The 3,759-nt window shown below is 41.1% G+C and overlaps 1 protein-coding gene across 1 annotated transcript in view; it reads right to left on the reverse strand.

Annotated features, from left to right (window-relative positions):
• Window positions 1–298: 298 nt before the first annotated feature.
• Window positions 299–3,759, reverse strand: part of SCCPDH (saccharopine dehydrogenase (putative)) — a 12,029-nt gene continuing 8,568 nt past the window's right edge. The window contains exons 3-7 of the mRNA XM_019471192.1: window positions 2,675–2,823; window positions 2,505–2,561; window positions 1,855–1,966; window positions 937–1,018; window positions 299–475 (exon numbers count right to left, since the gene is read on the reverse strand). Of these exons, the coding sequence (XP_019326737.1) occupies window positions 370–475; window positions 937–1,018; window positions 1,855–1,966; window positions 2,505–2,561; window positions 2,675–2,823 (506 nt within the window). The 3' untranslated portion in view covers window positions 299–369. The remainder of the gene's footprint in view (window positions 476–936; window positions 1,019–1,854; window positions 1,967–2,504; window positions 2,562–2,674; window positions 2,824–3,759) is intronic.

Here is a 3,759-nt window from a genome sequence, read left to right on the forward strand (position 1 = left end):
TGAGGGGGGAAGAGCGCACGAGCAGCTGCATAGGGCTCAGTTGCTGGCTGAGGTTAAACCACGACAAGATGCTATAATGGTTCCATTAAGTAGTAACTTAAAACTTAGATGAAAGAGATTAAACAAAATTCTAGAAATAACACCCAATAAGTCAGTGATGTAATACGCTTGTGAATTAAAACTCAGTACCCTTTATGGGTTTGCTCACTACAGCAAACAGTGGTATGATTTTTAACTCGATTTTTCTTCTGTTTCTGCTGTAAACAATAGCGCAGTGAAACTATTTTATGATTAGGCTTTTACTGCCAAATGAGTTTTATTGGAGTTAGTCCCAGGAAAGGTGTTAGTTCATACAGTTACATTTTGACTTCAGACTTCAGGCTTGCTAATAACAGAGAACTCAACGCCACACTTGTTGAGGCGATCAATCAATTTTGTTTTAAAGAAGGCAGCTCCCGGAGAATATACACCACCCCTGTTAATAAAAATCAAAAGAGAAAAACATCAGTGGTACAGTGATTGAGTGACACCTTTTCTTGAAGTCAAAGACGTGTTTCCCTGCCTAAGAAAGAAAAAGCCACTTTCTCCCCCACAGGAGAGCACACGAGGAATTTGGCAAGCTGGTTATATTCATAGGTTCACTCCTGCATCCAGCAGAAACAGAAACCATTCCATTAACTGAAAATATAGACACTGCTGCAATAGATGCTGCAAAAGCGTTACTAAAAACCTATGACTACATCCTTTCAAATTGAAAGGCAGATGAAGAGGAAGTGGCTTTAAATCAGGTTGTGGTGAAGCATCTCCCTTGCACAGCCATTTGGGAGAGGTAACACAGAAATCTACAGGGTTATGAGATCTGTATTTTCAAAGAGAAACATATGCACACGGTAGCCTTAAGGGAAATCAAGCTGTTCTGCATGGGAAAGTACTTACCGTTTAGGCAGAGAAGCTGCATCTTCCAGAAGAGAGACAGCTGCTTGAACCATCGCAATTGGTGTAGCAACATAGCCAGGCTCTGACAAAAAACAAACAAACAACATACAGTGTGTTGAAATGTAGAATGTAGTCTTGCTCTTACCTAGAGCATGCTGAAGAATAGTCTCTAGGGCAATAAAACAGCCTTCCTCATCTAAGAACAGCTTCTTTACCTGGTAATCATCCCAAGTAGCTGGTGAAGTCCTTAAGATCTCATCTGGACAAATGCTGCTTCAAATACAGGCCTATAACCACACAACAACCACGAGCGGTCACCTCACAGTGACAGAGGGCTCTCCATTACAGCAAGAGCTTTCCCCATCCTGTGCTTAAATTCAGACTTTTGCTGCGAGACTGTTGCCTTCAGCTACATCTCTAGTTATTTAAAGAAGCTATGCTTCATTAAGTCCTTTCTGAATATACATTCTTGCTGTCTCCAAACTTTACTTCAGGTGTCATCTCCCCCCAAAGGAATGATCTGAACACAGCTATGTTCTAGCCAGAAGTGATACCGTGCCAGATCTGTTTAAGTTCACTCACAGGGAACTGGAAATAAACAAGTAGGAAGTCCAGGCTGTAACAACTGAAAGCTATCCTTAAAGCACTCTCCCTTTCACTGCTCTACTCTGCAAAAAGGAAAATTGGAATGGGGAAAGTCAGAAGGAAAGAGAATGACAAGAATGCAAGTGAATTGGCTAGGTCAAAAAACAGGTCATAAGGAATGCTAGCATCCAAGGTAAGACTCTGTAAAGGCTGTTGACTTTGTCCATGTTGCTGGTGCTCCTCAAGCGTGAAAATAGCAGCAGTGGAACCATAAACCTATTTTAGAGTAGGCAACGCAAGGCAAAAGCAGTTAGCTGCTACTAACATACACACCTGGTCCTTTCACTTCAGTGCAGATCTTTACGTTTGGTTTGCCATTCTGGGGATCTTGCCCCTCACTGTAACCCTCGCCAAAAAAAGTCATTGTAAAAGAGGTTCCATCCATCTGTAGTGGACAAGACAAGCATGGTCACCAAAACAGTAACTCACTCACATCAGGCAAGCACAAGTAGTAAGTGTAAGTATCTGTTATGCCAGATACTATGATCCATCTAAACATGAGAGTAGTTATTTTGAGTTACTGCTCAAAAGGTACAATCTCATCTAAATTTTTTGATCACTTCCACTTTGTTGGAACTGTTATTGTTCTAAAGTCCATTTATTCTCTCCATGCTTTCAGTCCTGGGTTTTTGCTACTCAGTCTCCCTCTGTCATCACCTTTGACAGACGGAGTGCTGTGAGCCATCCATGTAAATACATCAGACCCAGCAACGTGATCCATTTTTTCTCATGTGAGTTCCCCATACTTTGATGTCTAATAGCAGAAGGCATGAGTATTTAAATATTCAAAGCTATGTGAACAGGCACACACAATGTGCATTTAGAAACTATTTCTCTGAGACTAAGCAGTTGACTCTAGATTACTAGTCCACCATTACCGTAACAAATTTAGTCAATAATTGTGATGGAAAACAGTCAGTTACCTGCTTCTGGGTTGGTCCTTTCTTTGTGAAGCGTCCAGCAGAGAAAAATTCCGGGTACTACAGAATAAGCGGGGGGTGGGGAGAAGACAAAAAAAGAGACCAACAGTGAACTAGAGGAGGGGAAAAAAAAATCTCCAAACACTTAATTCTTTTGTGTTTTGAACACTTACTTTTGTCAGAAGTTTTCTTCCAAAGCTAAACTTCACAAGAAGAAGAAATAAAAGGCCGGCAAACATCAGCTTGATAACAGAGCCAAGACCACCTACGTTCACATAAGCGCCATACTGCACCTGAGGCAGACACGTTTTCAGTGACAGAACTTACATTAAAATTTTTGCATCAATGCATTTGTAAAAATAAACCTACCCCCATATTAGGATGCAATTGTTTGATATAATAGATAGCTGTTTAAATAGGGCCTTAAACAACTGTCCTAGTTCTAAACAACTCTCTGAATAATGCTTCATGTTGTAATTCGTTATGAGAAGACAATATAACCACAGAATGGCGAGGGAGCGAGCATGGTAAACAAGAGTGGAAAACTTTAAAGAAAGATGCACTTTGGTATCTGATTTCAGGCTTCTTTCCCAAGACCTTCCTTTCCTCCTCTCTTTGCTTTAGTTTAAGAGAAACTGAGGCCTTACTTTAGAATTCTGGAATAGCAATGGCAAGCCTTTCTCATTAGTAGTTTCCAAGTATCTTTTTAGAGCACTATCTCCCCTCCACCTCTTAACTGATGCCTGTGATTCCGCACAGCTGTTACACACATTGTTGGTGCCGGTCTCCTCTCAGGAAGCCATGGAAAACAAAAACTAAACTTTTCCAGCACCACCACTTCACATCATTGCCTTTACTCTGCACACCGGAGACCCAAGCGTCAAAGAAGTCTCCAGATACAAATGAGCAGCATAGGAATTTGTTATCAGAATGTTTACTACACTGTACTGACCTGACTGTAGTTATAGAGACTACAATTACAATGCTTTTAGAAGCTCTATTGATGCAACAAAAAAAGCCCCTGCACAGGAACAGAATTTAAGGTATTCATCATACCCGAAAATCATGAACACTACCTTTCAAATATTTCTGTGACTCAAGGCTTGCGTTCCCTACAAATACATACCCAGAAATCAGACAGCATGAGAACCCTACAAGAGACTCTCGTAACCATTATGCTAGCAGCAATAGGCAAGCTCATCAGGCAGAGTAGTATGAAACAGGCCAGTGCACCCAGAACCACCTGCACCACATCAGG

The sequence above is a fragment of the Aptenodytes forsteri genome, unplaced genomic scaffold (assembly GCF_000699145.1).
Source record: "Aptenodytes forsteri isolate BGI_AS27 unplaced genomic scaffold, ASM69914v1 Scaffold10, whole genome shotgun sequence".
In the NCBI taxonomy this organism is placed as follows: Eukaryota; Metazoa; Chordata; class Aves; order Sphenisciformes; family Spheniscidae; genus Aptenodytes; species Aptenodytes forsteri.